Source organism: Colobus angolensis, unplaced genomic scaffold (genome assembly GCF_000951035.1).
Source record: "Colobus angolensis palliatus isolate OR3802 unplaced genomic scaffold, Cang.pa_1.0 Scaffold138, whole genome shotgun sequence".
Classification (NCBI taxonomy): domain Eukaryota; kingdom Metazoa; phylum Chordata; class Mammalia; order Primates; family Cercopithecidae; genus Colobus; species Colobus angolensis.
In genome coordinates, this window is record NW_012114466.1 from 4,294,638 (window position 1) to 4,310,051 (window position 15,414).

At 54.5% G+C, this 15,414-nt stretch overlaps 1 protein-coding gene across 3 annotated transcripts in view; it reads right to left on the reverse strand.

Moving 5' to 3' along the window:
* Positions 1 to 15,414, reverse strand: part of MPPED1 (metallophosphoesterase domain containing 1) — a 93,526-nt gene that overhangs the window by 74,356 nt on the left and 3,756 nt on the right. For all 3 annotated transcript variants that reach the window (XM_011934788.1, XM_011934787.1, XM_011934789.1), the window contains 2 exons: positions 9,990 to 10,291; positions 196 to 377 (listed from right to left, as the gene is read on the reverse strand). In XM_011934788.1, the coding sequence (XP_011790178.1) occupies positions 196 to 377; positions 9,990 to 10,213 (406 nt within the window). In that variant the 5' untranslated portion in view covers positions 10,214 to 10,291. The remainder of the gene's footprint in view (positions 1 to 195; positions 378 to 9,989; positions 10,292 to 15,414) is intronic.

Consider the following 15,414-nt stretch of genomic DNA (forward strand, 5'->3'; position numbering starts at 1 on the left):
GAGGAGGGGAGGTCCAAGGTGGATGGGAGAAAGGGGCACCTGGTCTGAGAGGTCAGGGAGGATGACCAGGCAGGCATAGGCCAAGGAGGGGACCCGGGCAGAGCAGGAGGGAAAGGCTGGGAGGCAGCCTCGGGAGATGGCGGGAGCCCCCTTCCTGCTCAGCACAGCCGCCCACCCGGGGCAGGAGGGACCTACCCAGCCACTCGTTGAACTTCTTCACCTCGCTCGGGAGCCCCAGTTCGGTGAAGTCCCCAGCGTGGATCAGCACGTCGCCGTACGGCATCTGAATGGGGTCCGTCCTCGAATGGGTGTCAGAGACACAGACGAAGCGGGTGTAGCCCGGAGGCTTGGGGGCATCGTGAGGCACCGGGTCCACCCTGTGGGGAGAGATGAGACTGGGGGTCAGGAGGCCATGGAGCCATGAGCGTGCTGGTGGTGCGTCTGCAGCCTCCTCCACCACAGTTCACAGCCCCGTCAATCCTGTTCAGATCCACCAGACCAGGGACTGGACACCCAACCTTCCCAGGGGCCCACCGCAGCCCGAATCCTGACTTGCCTCATCTCTAGCCAGGCAAAGCATGTTTGGCACCTGAGCCTCAGTTTCCCTGTCTGTAACATGGAAACGTCGGGTTGTGGGGGCTGTAGTGAGGGTTAAAGGGAGTGCGAAGCGGGTACAGCGAGCATCTGCCCTCCGAGTTGAGGTGCTGCACAGCTACCAACCTTTTGTTCATGATCACCCCCACAGGAGACTTCAAGCTGTCTTTTATTTCCCCTACTCACCTCCCTCCCATGAAGTTTTAGCACCACTGAGATGCCCTACGTGTGTTTAGGTACCTCCTGTCCACATCTACTTTAGACAGAAGAGCAAGACGTTTTTTTGACTCCCCAAGCACCAGATTTTACCCCCTGGGGGCACTATGGCCCCCACTGAAACCGCATGGAATAAAGCCTACGGGTGGGCGATGAGGACGACTGCCCGGGCTGTGCGGGGCGCGTCGGCCATCGCAGGAGAGCTGCATGGGAGGGGGAGTTTCAGGAGAAATAAAGACCCTAAAGGCAAGGTGTGCATTTTTCAAAACTGCAAGACAGTGTGATCATTTCTAGACCAAGGGCCTTCCAGGGCTGTGTCAGAAAACACTCCTGGAGTCAGAAGACCAGGCTTTGCACAGCCTCGGTCTGCACATCTGTAAAACGAAGCTACTTCACTAAGCAAAAATAACATTTTAAAAAGTGGCATAAATGTAGATTCTTGTGCCTCAGGAGCCCATCGTGGCCCTCTCGTTTGACAGACGAGGATGCCAAGATCCAGCCAGGCTGAGCAAGCGGTCCTGGGCACTCCAGTGCAGAAATGTGGAAGTGGGCTAAGACCCCGGCTCCCGGCTCCCCGTGGGCTAGCTAAGACCGCAGCTCCCCATCCAGTGCTGTCTCCACTACACGTTGCCTCCCCAGTTGAATGGTTTTACCAGGCTCAAAACTCTTAAAAACAACGCAATGACATTTCAACAAGCAGCTCTCTCCAAATGAGTATGCCGCTCGAGGAGTTGTGTTTAAATCTAATTATGCGGCAAACCAAAAGCGGTGCCATATCAGTTACATAAATACTTTTAAAGACATCTTTCTAATTATCCTTTTTTTTTTTTCAGACAATATACTTCGAAGAAATTTAATTAACACCTTACGAGAGACGTGGGTTCAGCATGCTAATTTGCAGGGCGCACTAGCGCGCTCCATCCGCCGCAGCCGCAGGCGCCGAGCCAGCCTCTCCCCACCATGATGCCGCGGCGGGAGCGCGCACCCGGGGCCCCTTCCTGGGGGTTGTTAGGCCGGTATCCCAGCAAGTCAGAGCTGGGCCAGACTGGGAGGAAAATGAAATGAATCCGATGACGACGCTAGGAGCTCTTCCTCGTGTCCTCCATTCACTCATTGACTCATTCATTGAATGCAACACATCCCGAATGACTACCCTGTGCCAGCCCTGAGCTCAACGGAGGGCCACAGGGATGAACCAGGCTGACCCCTACTCACGACGAGCCCAGGGACTGAGGGCGGCAGCAGCCTTGGCCAGACGATGTCAATACAGCCAGCACCTTTGACAGGGCAGCAGAGGGGACAGGGCCCAGAGAAGGCCCTAACCTGGCCTGGAGTCTCCTGGAAGCTTCCATCGGGGCAGTGTCTGAGCTGGTCTGGAAACTGAAATCTCCTTCCCAGGAATTCCCACCACTCCTCTGTCCTCTGGGGCCCCCAGTGACCCCCACTCCCCATGACAGACAGTTGATGTGACCTACACACCCTGCCGCCGCCCCCCCCCCCCCGGCCCCGCCCCGGCCACACACACACACAGCTGAGCAGACCAAGGGCAGCCAATTGCTACTGGGCTACTGGCCTGGCACAGGAACTCAAGTGAGCCGATCAAATTCATTCATTCATATTCTTTCTCTCTCTCTCTCTCTCTCTCTCTCTATCTCTCCCCCCTCCTCCCTTTCTCTCTCCTCCCTCTCTCCCCTCCCTTTCTCTCTCCTTCCTTTCTATCTCCTCACTTCCTCTCTCTCCTCCCTTTCTCTCTCCTCCCTTTCTCTCTCTCCTCCCTTTCTCTCCTCCCTTTCTCTCTCTCCTCTTTCTCTCTCCTTTCTCTCTCTCTCCTCCCTCTCTCCTCCCTTTCTCTCCTCCCTTTGTCTATCTCTCCTCCCTTTATCTTTCTCTCTTCCCCTTCTCTCTCTCCTTCCTTTCTCTCTTTCTCTCTCTCCTCCTTTTCTCTCTCTCTCCTCCCTTTCTCTCTCTCTTCTCCCTTTCTCTCTCCTCCCTTTGTCTACCTCTCCTCCCTTTATCTTTCTCTCTTCCCCTTCTCTCTCTCCTTCCTTTCTCTCTCTCCTCCCTTTCTATCTCCTCCCTTTCTACCTCCTCCCTTTCTCTCCCTTCTCCCTTTCTCTCTCTCTCTCTTTCCCCCCTTTGTGTGTGTGTGTGTGTGTGTGTGTCTCTCTCTCTGTGTCTCTGAGGTTTTGAAGATGTCACAAGGTGACAAAGATGACGTCAAAGAGACAAAGAGAGATGAAGAAAGGAGAGACAGGGAGCATAATGCCATCACCGAGCTGCTGGGACCCTGACAGTCTACCGTCCCCAGAGCCCTGCCTAGCAGAGGAGCCCTGAATGGGCCTCAGCTCCCGCCCGCCACCAGCCAGCCAAGAGCAGTGTGGTTCTCAGGGCTCTGGTTGGGCTGGGCCTGCTACTGGAGCCAGAGCTCTTTAATTAACTCCACTCTTATTTCCCTGCACCCCGAGGCTTCTGGAGCACAGCGAAGATGCAGACCTAGTCATCCCCAGAGAAAGAAACAGACTCTCATTTCCCAGCACAGTCCCCCAGCTATTTGGATTGAAACAAATGCTCGACTTTGAAATAACAACAACAATAATGATTCAATGATGCCCACGCATCAAGAGCTCATTATGTGCTGGGCATGTTACAGGCAGTCGCTCTCTTCACCCTCACAATGACCATCTAAACAGGGTACTATGGGTAGCCCCATTTTACAGGTGAGCAAACTGAGGCTCAGAAAAGGCTGACTTGTCCATGATTTTAGCTACAGGAGCTGGTGCAGCTGAAATTTGAAACTGGTTTTTGGCTCCAGAACTCACACCAGGCTGGACTATTACCAGGCTGGACTTCATTTCATTCAATCAACCTATGGACAAATCTTACCGAATGCTTCTAAATGCCAGGCACCTGCTTGGTATAAGGATACGTCTGCGGTCAGGACACCCACAGAGGCCACTGGTGTGAAGATCCAGAAACCCTGACTATGTTTGCAAATGAAGGAAAGAGCAAAAAGAGTCAAAACATGGAGAAGGAGGCCAGGCACAATGGCTCACGCCTGTAATCCCAGCACTTTGGGAGGCCAAGGCGGGCGGATTACTTGAGGAAAGGAGTTCAAGACCAGCCTGGTCAACATGGTGAAACGTTGTCTCTACTAAAAATAAAAAAATTAGCTGGGCGTGGTGGTGTGCACCTGTAGTCCCAGCTACTCAGGAGGCTGAGACAGGAGAATTGCTTGAACCTGGGAGGTGGAAGTTACAGTGAGCTGAGATCACACCACTGAACTCCAGCCTGGGCAACAGAGTGAGACTGTATCAAAAAAAAAAAAAAAATTAACAACAACAACAAAATGTGTATATATAGAGAAAGAGAGACAGAAAGGGACAGTGAACAAGGGGGCATCATTTGAAGATCCAGCTATACCTGAAGCTAGACCCAAACTTGAAATTCTTAATATGGGCCAGCAGACTCCTTTTCATCCTTAAGGCAACTTCAGTTGTGTTTCTGATACTTGCAATGACAATGAAAAGTTAGTCCGCGCCCAAGCTCCCAGCTACTAAGTTAAAGGGTGGAATTTGAACCCAGGACTTCACAACAGGAATCTGGGCATCTAATCTCAACACTCTGTGATCAAAAAAAAAAAGTACAAAATGGTTCTTTCTCAGTGACATTCTGCAGGGACCAGAGATAAGACGTGGAAGCAAAGGCTTCTTGTTTCTTGGAGCCAAACTCAACTTCCCCAAACCTTCTGCCTACTGGGCTGGCTCTGAGACCTGACACCCATCTCCAGCTCTCCCCAGCCTATACCGATCTTCCTATGGGATTCCTGGCAGCAGGAACAATACAGAGGAGAGAACACGGCCTGCGACACCAGACCCCAGGCTGGCACTCCAGCTCAGTGACCTCCTCCTCGCTGTGCCCCTGGACCCCACCAGCCTCCAGCCCTGCTCCATAGGGTGGGGACGAGCGACTCCCTCTTTGTCATGTTGTGAGAACTTAACCGACCTTCACAGCTGGAGCTCTGATGCCAATATCCCTGCAGTGCGCTCTGCATCCTGCTCTCGGTTCTTTCCCTCCCATAAGCCACTGGTTCTGTGGAAGTGCAGTTCCTGGTGCCAAAAGCCCAGAGAGGCATGAGAAGCAGAGGTTGTTACCCCTCCTAACCCTATTCCTGCAGAAATGGGGTGCTCTGAAGGTCCAGGCAGGGACAGCTTCCAACAACTCGTCCAGCCATGTGACTGGGCATCAGCCATGGTGTTTTAGTAGGAAAGGACCTCTGGCTCCTTCCTCTCATTTTACAAATGGGGAAACTGAGGCCTGCGGAAGAGCAATGACTATCTGGATCAGCATCACACAACAACTGCCCCGACCCCTTGCCCAGTGGTCTTCCCACAAAGCAATGGATCCAAGGGGACCCTGGCCACAGGACCCTCTGGCGTCCCCACGCCTGTCCTTCTTCACCTCCTGGCCTCTGCTCTTGCTGGTCCCTCTTCCTAAAGTGGCCCACTCCACAGAGGCTACAGTGCAGCTGGTCCTCCACGCCCAGGGATTATGCCACCCCCACCCCCACAGAAAGCCCTCCGTGATCCCTGACACTCCTCCTGAGTCTTGCCACCTGTCCCGTTCTCACTCTCATCTCTTTCCTGCTTCCTGTTCCCTGTGCTAGGCACCAGACATGCAGCCCCATGCTCGTGGAGGGGAGAGATGCTTGGGAAATCCTCCCACAAACGAATGTATCAGCACAGACTGAATCAGGTTCCACTAAGCGTGCGCCACCAGGCCCAGCACTGAGCACCTAGAGCTGGAGCAGGGAAGACTTCCCTGAGGTGGTGACACCTGGGTGAGATCTGAAGGAGGAGTCAGTGCTCATAGGGCAAAGTGTTGGGATCAGAGGGAACAGCATGTGCAAAGACCTGAGGCAGGAGGAAGACTGGAACGTTTAAGAAACCGGAAGCAGCCACTGTATCTGTTGCCCAGCAGGACAGGGATGGAGAATGAGACTTGAGAGCCAGGCGGTGCCGGGATGTGAGTCCTCCCCACTTGCTTTGCTCCTTGTCCCCCTCCCTGCACTCCAGGCTGAGCTCCATGTCTCCAGGAGCCTCTCAGTGTGTGGATAGGCCAAGGAGCCACACGGCACTGGGTGGGAGTCCCAGCTCCCCACGCTCACCTTCCAAAGCCTCAGCATCCTCATCTGTAGAGAGGGGGTCCACACCATCCTGGGACAGCAGGAAAGGCCAGGAACAAGGCACGAAGGGGCTACTCCAGGCCTGGCGTGCAGCTGTGGCCTCCCATCCCACTCTGCTATAGCTTCAAGGACCCGGCGCATGCCTGAGGGGCTTGAAGGGTCTTTAAGCGATGACTCAAGTCTCTGCCATAACGCCTTGTAAAGGTCAGAGAGGGGTTGCTGTGCCTGATGCCATGGTCCTGGGGACCTACATGAGAGCTCCAGGCTAACCCTGTCCCCCAACACTCACTCTTGCCTTCTCACTGACCACCAGGTCAGTGGTCCGCCTGCCCACCCAGGGCAGAAGGGCTGGGCCTAGAGGGGCCTCCTGAGACCCCCACAGGGTTGCTCAGTCGCCAGGGCAAGGAGTCTTCAGCCTTGCTCACAATCCAGAGGCCCAGCTCCAGAGATTCATTACCCAAGCAAAGGCGGCCTCGTCACCAGCAGGGTCTCTGGGGGCAACGGCATAAATCACAGGACTCAATCAGAGGCCATGTTTGGACTGTCACTGTTGTTATTAAATACAAATTGTGGATTTATTAAATAAGGCCCCCTCGCTCCCTCACCCTGGAGACAAAGCTAGAGTGGCAACAAATCACATGTCAGAAAGTGGCAGCCATCCCCCCACCGCTCCTGGGAGGGAGCAGCCGACTCGCCATGGAAATCCATTCAGCCACCTCCAGCAGCCTGCATGCTTCTGAGCTGGGGGTGTAGAGGCTGAATGAAGGGGCAGTGGCAGGCAGAAGCCCCCCATCCCTGTGCCCATCCTGGCTTTACCCAGCTGTGTGCAAAGTTGTGTTTCAAAGCTGGAGCTCAGAGCACGCTCTCTCCAGGGCCCCACCCAAACCCCAGCTGCCTCGGAGCTCCAGAGCCAGCAGGAGCCGGGAACTCGCCCCACTGCCCGAGGTGGTGGTGCAGAGCAGTCCAGGATGGGGTGGGGCAGGCCAGGTGTAAATCCTCACGGGGCCTACTCCAGCTCCCCAGCTAAGTTCCTTCTCCATAGCACTTACCATCACCAGCATCACACGCTTTCATGACCATCTGCTAACTGCCTGCCATCCACTAGATGTAAGCTCAGCCCAGGCAGGGGTGCCTTCGATCACTGCTGGGTCCCAAGCCTCTCACCAGGCCTGGCATGTGCTACCAATGCTGAATGCTTGCTGCTCACTGGGCCTTCTCTACCAGGATTTAACTACTTCATCCCCAGTATTACTGTGCGCAGCATTTTTTTCACCCCCTAAGAACCAGTTTTCACCCCTTGGAGGTGCTGTCTCCTCCACTGAGAATGCGTGGACTAGCGTCACGGTGGGGAGGACCAGCTTTCTGAGCTGTGCAGAGCACATGTGCCAACCGAGGAGGGTAGCACGGCAAGGGGAATTTCAGGGGAACATGTGGTCCCTCCACCTGGAGTAGCCAGCTCCAGATTGGGGAAACTGAGGCACCAAGCAGCATGACCCCCATCCAAGCAGGCAAGCTCAGTGCCCAAGGTCCTAAACACTGAGAAACTCAGCAGCTCACAGACATCCCAAATGCGTGAATAAATGAATGACTCAACAAAAGAATGAATGGCCCCGGGTGGCTCAGTTCAATGGGGTAGATCACCTCTTCTCATTCCGTCATTCACCACCCTCCCTCAGGACGCAGCCCAGCCTGCAGGGGCCTGTGGTGTCTCCTGCTCACCCCCCATTCCCGCTGCCTGCCCAGCTGGGCCTCCCTGCAGTTCTCAGAGACCCCCGTCTTCTAGCCACCTGCAGGCTCCGACCCTGCCACCGCTTCTGCCTGGTCCACTTCCTCCTCACACCCCCTCCCGACCTGCTGTGTCTATTCCTCCTGCTCTGGCCTCAACCTAGAAATTATCTAGTTCTCCAGGAGGTCCAGGAGGTCCTTCCTGGATCCCTTGAAACTGGGAAGCACCTCCTCAGCCCCCACTCCCTGTCTTCCTGTTTCCCTGGCTCTTTTCTCAGACTAGGAGCTCCCTGAGTGTGTGCCTGACCCAGGCAGGGGCGCTGTGACTGACAGCTGTCCATGGTCCCACTGTGTGTGGTGCCGGGACCCTCACAAACCCCACCTGCCCTGGGAGGCCTTGCTGCTCTCTGCCTGCCCACTAGGCAGGAGTTCAGCCTGGCCTACGGGGACCTCAGGCTCAGTCACCTCTGACCCACCCAGTTGGAGGATAATCCTCACCAACAAAAGATAAAACTCAGGCCAGGGAAGGTCCCCGTCCCCGCAGCCCCTCCCAGGCCTCAAGTCCCACAGACCTGAGGCCCGGGGACTTCCTTCCTGCCCAAACCCACCAATTGGGTCCCAAAAACAGAAACCCAGAGGCAGCAGCCCAAATAGAAATCTACCAAAAAATAAAGTAGGCAGCCACAGGCAACACCAGTCCTGCGGCCCCACACGGAGACAAGCATTTTCCTGGGTAAGTGCCACTAGAAGACCGCAATCCCTGCCTGGAGCCTGCTGCCCTGCAGAGCCTTTCCCTGTACCCTCCTCTGCCCACAACAGAGGCCAGGCCTGAGGGAGGCCGCACAGGGATGGGAGGCTGCAACCTCACACACATCCCACCAGGCCAGGGTTTGGAAACCCCCTTAATTCCTTCTCTAAGTGGTCCGAGGGACAGTGGCTGGAACTCCACAAGCACCGCTGCCCCAAGATGGTGATCACAGCCCCAGAGGCAGCCCAGAGCCTGGACCCTTGTTGGGGCACCAGACTGCTGGGCAGTCAGGAGGGCTTCCCGTAGGCCCTACAGCACTGGATCAGCCCCTGTCACAGCTCCCCCCTCCCTGTGCTGTCACCTCCCTGCTCTGCAGAGGTCATTCCTGATCCAGACCCAGCTTGGGCGCGGGCACCCAGAGTGGTCGGGTGAAGGTACGACAGCCGAGGGGACAACAGCCTCCACTCTCAGGCAGAGGCGTGAACATCCACACACATCACAGCCTGAGAATGTGGGAGGCCCAGCATGGAGAGCCCCGGGCTGGACTCAGGAAGCCTGGGTTCAAGTCCAGCTCTGGCACCTGCCAGCAGGGTGGGGCACCTCACAGGCCTGGGCCCCTGGTTCCTCACCAGGTAAGCTCTGTCGTGCAGGGCTCATGGGAGAAGCAACAGGTATAAAGGAGGAGGGGAGTTCTAGGAACTCAGGGAACCACCCAGAGCAGGGCCAGGAGCTTGACTATCTCTGGAGCCACCCCAAGCCACCCACAGCTTTCCAGGACCTCAGGAAATCCAGATGGGAAAGACTGGCCCCGCACACAGGCATCAGGACAAGCCTTCCTGCTGCCTATGGGGGTCTTGAGTCTGTGTGCTCCCCAGGGCCTCACTGCTTGAGTACTAGGGGCACTGTCTACCCCTAGTGCCCCAAGAGGTAGACAACAGAATCCCCCAGTCCTTTCGGAAAAGCATCTCTGCTGTCACAAGAGAAGCACAGGGTCTGGACAAAAGGAAGGGCAGGGAGGGGAAACACAGAGCCCAAGATGGGGCTTGTGGCGAGCCCCTTCCCCTTTCTGGGCCTCGCTCTCCCTGTGTGTACAATGAGGAGAGTAAATCAGACCAGGGGTCGCCACCCAAATGCCAAGAAAGGGATCTGGAATGTGGCCCCCGCCAGACGCTGCCAGGAGGACATGTGGGCCTGGGGTTGCCAGGCCTTTGGGTTTTATAAAGTGAAGCCAGAAGTCTGGAGTTTTCTGTGCGTCCACCTCATCTTTAAATATTTGTAAAACATGCTCCTGGCCAAGTGAAACAGGACCGCGGCCAGAATCGGCCCACAGGCCATCCATCTGCAACTTCTTGCCGGTCCCTCCCAACTCACAGCCCCGATGATCCTAGGATTCCAGAATTGCTGCAGTCAACAAACCTTCAATGCTTGTTCACAGTGCACCCAGAACCAAGAGGCACCCGAGACCATGCACCCACCCCAGGGGGCTGTCACCGCCCCCACCCCCACCCCACAGGTCCCACTTACATCTGCACATGCGGTGGCTGGAAGCGGCCCTGGTTGATGTTGTAGAAGGTGAAGGCCTGGGTGGGATTGGAGCTGTACTCGTCCACCTCGATGATGAGCCGGCTGTGCTGGTGCCGCCGAGCGGCCATCACGTGGGACTGGGAGAATGCCATGCCCAGGCCGCAGGGGAGGAGGGCCAGGGCCTCCGCCTTCAGGACGCCGGCATCCCACCTAGAGCGCCACATGGACCTCCGCTGGCCGCCCCGGCATCTCCCACCGCTGCCGCCACCGCAGCCCGGCCCCCCGCCAGACCTGGAAACAGACTGAGGAGACGGAGCAGAACCGTGCGACAGTTAATCTGTTTGGGATTTGCTTTATTTAATGTCAGATGAAGATTTAGAAAGAGGGAGAGGGCGGGGGGAGAGGAAAAAAAACACAGTCGTACAGCTCAAAAACTCATTACAAATCTTTCCAACTCAGCAGTTTGATGAATATACTTTGGTAAAAAGAAAAGGGAAGGGAGGGAGGGGACAAGAAAAAAAAGAAAAGAAAAAAAAAAAACAACCCACAGCACTGTGGACGGATGCGTGCATGGCCCAACGTGTTTAAATACTTAAGGCTTTTTTTTTTTCCTTCAACAAAATCCTCCAGACCCTACAGGGTGACAGGGAGCTGGGGTAAGACAATGGCTGGTATTTTGTAAACAGGTGAGTTAAGTTTTACTTTTCAGAATTGGGAAATAAGAAGGATTCTCCTACAACCCTCCCCCATCCCCCACAGACCCCCAAACACCCACACGGCCCCACGCCCACACCCCTGCAAGCCCGAGCAGGTGGAGCCAGCACGGGCGAAAATTCCTCCCTCAACATCAATTTCATCTAAAGATATCTTTTAGTGGTGCCCCGCGAAGGGAGTTTCCCAGACATAGACGGTTATATACCCACCAGCTCAGGGGTGGTAGTGCAGGTAGGGGCAGAGATGGTGAGGGAGGAGGAACCTTTTGCAAAAACCTCCTCTGGTGCCTCACTACCTTCTCTCTCATGAGGATCTCAGGAACCCTGATGTACCCCGTCAATCTTTGAATTGCAGCTTGAGAATATGCGATATTTTTCGAATCTTTTTCACTGGGAAGTGCAGTTTGCATTTATATTTACTGGGCTTAAATATCCCTCCAACCGACCCCGCCTCGGGGTCAGTGTGGAACTCTGTAGAAACTTGGAAATACAGGCCCCGAGTGAGACCCCATCCTACCCCAACACACAGCACTATGGCCGATGCCTCGTTACTCAGACCATCGAGTTGTCTCGTTGCTTTTCATAATTATTTTCTACACTGTGTCAATGGGAAATGCCTTGAAGACTTTTTGTCGTTGTTTTCAGTTTGGGTCATTAAGACCCTCCGACGATTCCTTTTGCACTGTATTTAACCAAGGAGAAAATAACATCATTGAAACTATTCCTAGATAGGCATATCGCAAACACGCTAAATGAAGAAAAATCCTGTTTACTTTGCGCTTGGAAGAAGAATCGACATGGTCAGAAAACAAATTAGATTAGGAAAATGACAAAAATTAGAGAATGGAGAACATTTTAATTATGTGCAAAGGAGAAATAGGTTATTAATTTTTTTTAAATCTTGATCATCTCCCTAGAAGGTGAAATAAATAGCAATATCCTCCTTCTCCCACCGACCCCTAAAGACACTTCCTGATTCCCAACACATATCCCTCTTCTCCACCTGCAAAGACAAGGGGGGAAAAAATCTCCCTTTTCCTGGGGACACACTTGTGCCATTTTTTGGTCCTGTGGGTTGTTTCTAAGTGATTGGCTCTCCCTGCGGGTGCTACGCAACAGAACTGTAGGTTGGGGAGCAGGGACCTGCACCCCTCTTGTCTGTAACTGCTGCCCGGCACCCAGAAGCCCTGGGAAAGGCCTCAGAGCACCAGATGCCAAGTTCCAGGACTCTCCATACTCTGAGCCAGGCCTGCCCAGATCTGGACGGGGGTCAAGCCCCAGCATGGCTGACTTGCTGTGTGACCTTAAATCAACTTCCTAACTTCTCTGAGCCTCCAGCTTCCTCTTCTAGAAGATGGATTTGAGGCCCGGTGCAGTGGCTCACACCTGTAATCCCAGCACTTCGGGAGGCTAAGGCTGGCGGATCACCTGAGGTCAAGAGTTCGAGACCAGCCTGGCCAATATGGTGAAACCCCCTCTCCACTAAAAATACAAAAATTAGCCAGGCACTGTGGTGCAGAACTGTAATCCCAGCTACTTGGGAGACTGAGGCAGGAGAATCGCTTGAACCAGAAGGCGGAGGTTGCAGTGAGCCAAGATAGCACCACTGCACTACAGCCTGGATGACAGAGTAAGACTCTGCTTCAAGAAAAAAAAAGAAAGAAAGAAAAGACAATGGATTTGATAGTAGTAATGCCATCTCCCGGGGATTGTGCAGGTTAAATGAAGAGGTAAGCAGGAATCCTGAGTACAAAGCCTGGTGGGTCCCAGGGGCCCAGCTCACCTCGGCTGTGATGGTCAAAGTCACTATTCTGTTCAATTCGATCCCTGCATATCGAGGAGCTGCTGTCAGTGGGTGCTGCCTGAGTACTGGGCACCCTTGGTACCAGGGTGCCAAGTGCGAACCAAGGGGCCAGTTCCAGGAGCTAGGGGTGCCAGACGGGCCCTGGAGAACTCAAATATTTCTCAAATGCAAGCTGACCGCATCACATCCCTACTTGAAATCCTTGTGGTGGCTTCTCTGATAAAATCCCTTGACCACAAGACCCTGCCTGGTCTGGCCCTATGACTGGTCTGGCCTCTATTTGAGCCACACAGGCCAGCCCCGGTGGGTTCTTGCACCTGGAGGCCTACAGCTCACAAGGGCCATGCTCTTGTTCAGAGCCACACAATTCCAACACTTTTCGAGAGTCTTCCTCTGCAGTGCTCACCAATAAGAGACAGATATTGATGCTCACGTCTCACGTTTGACAAATGATGAAGGGTACATCCCACAGAAGTGACGTCTCGTTGCACAGAGAGTAGGTGGCAGGGCTGAGCCCCCAGACCTAGCTGCCTGGCTTCTGGCTCTGCCCTCCTCTCCTGCTGGCTGAAGCTGACACCCTTCCTCTCAGCAATGCTGGTGTCTCCTCGGAGAAGCCTGGATCTGGGGCCTTCTTTTCAGGGTCCCAGGAAGAGCCCGGATGTCCCCTGAGGGCAGGGCTGGGCCGCCCATTTGTGCACCCCATGTGTCAGTTCCGGCCCCCAGCAGCTCTGTGACCCTGAGCAAGCGGCTGAACCTCCAGAGGCTCTGTTTCCTCTTCTACAAAATGGAAAGAAAAACAGTCCCTATCTTGTAGAGTCATGAATATTCAATGAGGTGACACACGTAAGCTGCTGATCACAGATCACAGCGCACAGTGAGTGGTCAATAAATGTTAGCTAATATTTTTATAACATGATCACCCCACGGCCTATCACAAATACTTCAACAATAGTATTAGTGGGTGGATGGAGGCAGGGAGGGAGAAACGGATGGATGGAGGGATGGATGCAGAGACCATGAGGGAACAGAAGGACATACAGAGTGTCTGGAGACTTTGCCTGGTGCCCAGCAGAGGCCTGGGAGAGGCTGGGTGTCAGGAGAGCACAGCTGAAGACTGAAGAGTCACTGCCCCGTCTCCATCTTACCCACCTTGCATACCCAGCAAGGAGGCTGCCAGGCTGGCACAGCCCTTGTGAAAAGGGGTTCCACGGCCCCCCACCCGTCTTTGCCCCAGAGGAGCAGGCGCCAGCATGCAGATAGTCTGCAGTCGAGGGAGAACCGCTCTGCACCAAAGGGACTCAGCCGGGAAAGGCGGGCGGCAAGGCTCCCGGAGGCGCTCCGCGGTGAAATGCTGCATTTCACATAAAGGGGGTTCGCAACGGGCCCTGCTCAGAGAAATCCGGGAAACTGGAAACGCAGCGCCTTCTTTTAATGCCCATTTAATATTTATGGAGCCGCAGCAGCACGTTAGCCACCGTGCGAGGAGGCGAGCATTCTCCGCCGCGCAGCCGATCCACGGAGGAGGCGCAGCATCTCCCAAACAAACAAACAGCTTTGAGCTAGGAAGCGTTTACACCTGGTCCACAAAACAGCACAGCACGCGAGCTATGCAGTGGTGCCCCGGGATCCACCGCAGGGAGACCGCCTGGGCTCCCAGCCTGGCTCTCAGTCCAGCGGAGTGACCTTGAGCAAGTCATGTATCCTGATGGGGCTGCAGGTGCCTCCCCCAAATGGAACAAGGTGGGAGGATGGATGGAATGAATGAATGAATAAACACATGAGTTATTCAACAACCATTAGCCACGGCTCTACATGCTCTCCCTGTTCCGGGTGCCAGGAAGGGCAATGGAAAAACAAAGAGGCTCCTGCCCTCAAGAAATATGGGACGGGGTGGGAGGGGGGACAATAAGGTAAACAAAGAATTAAACAGAAAAGACACTTTCAGCTAATAATCAGCACCTGGAAAAAGACAGAGCAGGGTGATGGAGTGATTAAACTGGGTGATCAAGAAAGGTCTATCTGTGCTGGGCACAGTGGCTCACACCTGTAATCCCAGCACTTTGGGAGGCCGAGGCGGGAGGATCACCTGAGATCGGGAGTTCGAGACCAGCCTGACCAACATGGAGAAACACCATCTCTACTAAAAATACAAACTTAGCCAGGTGTGGTGGCGCATGCCTGTAATCCCAGCTACTTGGGAGGGTGAAGTAGGAGAATCACTTGAACCCGGGAGGTGGAGGCTGCATTGAGCCGGGATCGGGCCACTGCACTCCAGCCTGGGTAACAGAGTGATACTCCATCTCAAAAAAAAAAAAAAAAAAAAGGCTATCTGAAGGGGCCTCACCTCACATACCAATGACAACAGCCATGCCCAGACCTGGGGAATGAGAAGCCGGGCAGAGGGAGGGGAAGTGCTAGGTCCCTGAGGCCCGGGCGGCCTGGATAAATGGCCTCACTCTTTCATTGTCACGGGTCACTGGCATGCGTCTGCCATGGAGGACAGCCTGGACTCTGAAGTCACAGGAAGTGGGGTACCCATTAAATTCCATCTCAGGCCGCTGAGCGGTGGGACGTTGGGCAAGTCACTCAACCTCTCTGTTTCCACTTCTTCAGTGGTCTCCTTGAGGGGTTACTGAGGGGCTGGAATGAGCCCTGGACCTGCCCATAAAGGCCCAGTGAACCCAGAATGGGAGACTCCAGGTCCCCCCAGCCCAGCACTCCTTGAAAAATTCCCTCTGGTTCTAAGGGTTTGCTTTTCCAAAGTCTCATCCTCTTATCAGATGGTTTCTCTTTCCGTTTTCCTCTCAGAGACATTTATTTGTTGTTCCTCGGGTACTGTGAGTTCAGTGAGGCCAGGGTGCTCCAAGGAGAACCTGGGTGTCAGCCAAGACACCAAGGAGCAGGTCCC